Source organism: Trypanosoma conorhini (genome assembly GCF_003719485.1).
Source record: "Trypanosoma conorhini strain 025E chromosome Unknown Tco_14.4_contig_00920, whole genome shotgun sequence".
Lineage (NCBI taxonomy): Eukaryota > Euglenozoa > Kinetoplastea > Trypanosomatida > Trypanosomatidae > Trypanosoma > Trypanosoma conorhini.
Genome location: NW_021705011.1, coordinates 4074 through 5472, shown reverse-complemented (window position 1 = coordinate 5472; position 1399 = coordinate 4074). Strand labels below are relative to the sequence as shown.

General features: G+C 63.7%; 2 protein-coding genes across 2 annotated transcripts in view; both read right to left on the bottom strand.

Annotated features, from left to right (window-relative positions):
• Positions 1-299: 299 nt before the first annotated feature.
• Tco025E_08940 (mucin-associated surface protein (MASP)) lies at positions 300-1223 on the bottom strand (the record flags this gene model as incomplete). Its single annotated transcript, XM_029375771.1, has 1 exon — positions 300-1223. One exon carries the CDS (start codon positions 1221-1223, stop codon positions 300-302), a length of 924 nt encoding a protein of 307 aa, XP_029224125.1.
• Positions 1224-1234: 11 nt separating this feature from the next.
• Tco025E_08939 (uncharacterized protein) overlaps positions 1235-1399 on the bottom strand; it is a gene marked incomplete at both ends in the record, with an annotated part of 417 nt that continues 252 nt past the window's right edge. Inside the window, one exon of the mRNA XM_029375770.1 lies at positions 1235-1399. This exon is cut by the window's right edge and continues 252 nt beyond it. Within this exon, the coding sequence (XP_029224124.1) occupies positions 1235-1399 (165 nt within the window).

The following is a 1399-nucleotide window of genomic DNA, read 5'->3' as shown; positions in this document are numbered from 1 at the left end:
AGGAATAAAGAGGAGGTCGCCCACTGAAAGCAATAAAAGCAAACAAACAAACTAAAAGGATAAAAACAGTTACGGTGCTGTACCCATGCGACCAAGCAGGACGGCAGCGGCTCGTCGGGGAGCAAAGAAAAAAAGGACCGACGGACCCGCATGAGTGGAGTTGTGTATATATACGAGCACATTATGTGTTGTCTGCCTCGTGGGGCGAGGCACGGGCGAGAGAGTCCGTGCAGGGAGACACAGAAAAGGAAGAGCTGCGTGCACACGGCCCTCCGCCCCCCTCACTCTCACTCAGTCCCTCACGCGGCCACCATCGCAGCGGCAGCCGCACACGCAAGCAGAAGAAGCAGCGCAAGGGGGGAGGTGGAGTGCGAGGCCGCGGCGCTGCTGTCACCGTCGCTGTCGCCGGGCGCAGATTTTTTTGCACTCGTCAAGTTGGTAGTGGTCGCCGCCCGAGCAGCCTCCCCCGCTGCGCCATTCGTGTTGGCGGCCTGCTCTGCTGGCGCTGCCGCCTCCCCACTGGCTGCGGGCGCAGCAGCAGCCCCGCCAGGTGGCGCATTTTGTGGCGCCGCGGCACCGGGTGTTCGAGTGCCCTCGCCAACGTCCCCTGCGCTCCCTGTGGCCCGGCCGCTGGCAGGAACACCAACACCCGGAGCAGCAGACGCGGTGGATTGTTGCTCGCTGCTGCCGCCAGCGGGTGGATTCCCTGCGGCTGCGGCAACTGTCTCTTCTTCTCGCGCTTCTGCCGGACCCTCGCTGGGGCTCTCCGGCCGCACATCTTCCTGCCGGGTCTGAGCCGCCGCCGGCGGTTGCGGCGAGGGTCGAGATTCCGCTGCCTGGCGGCCCTGCGGCGCCGTCCCGTGCGGCTCTCCTGCGGGTGCAGAGGGAATTGGCGCTTGAGGGCCCACGCCACCGCTGGCACCTCCGTCCGCCCGCCCAGTCTCACCGGCACGTGTGGAAGCACCGGCCCCTGCAGCCTGCAGGCCGCCGGCGGACGCACCGGTTGAACTTGCGGCATGTTTACTTCTAAACTCCGCTGCATAAGTTTCGTTGTGCTTACACTGCTCACGCAGGAGCTCGTCGAGGGTCTTACTTGAATTCAGCAGCATCAGAAACTTCAAGTTGCTCTCCGTGCAGTAGTCCATATGCCACGCCCAGCCCCCGCCGGCGGCGCAGCACAGCGCGCAGAGGGCGCACACCAACAGCAGCGCACGGCCAGCCATCGTCTCTCTCGTCACTTGTGTGTGGCCTTGAACACAGACAATCTCCCCTTCAACGCAGAAAAGAGAAAAAGTGAGACAAGCCGCACCGCCACGCCCACAGAAGAAAATAACGTGCCGCGGAGCCCAGTAAGACGCACACAAACAGGCCGCAAGCAGGTGGGCGCAGCAGGAAAAAC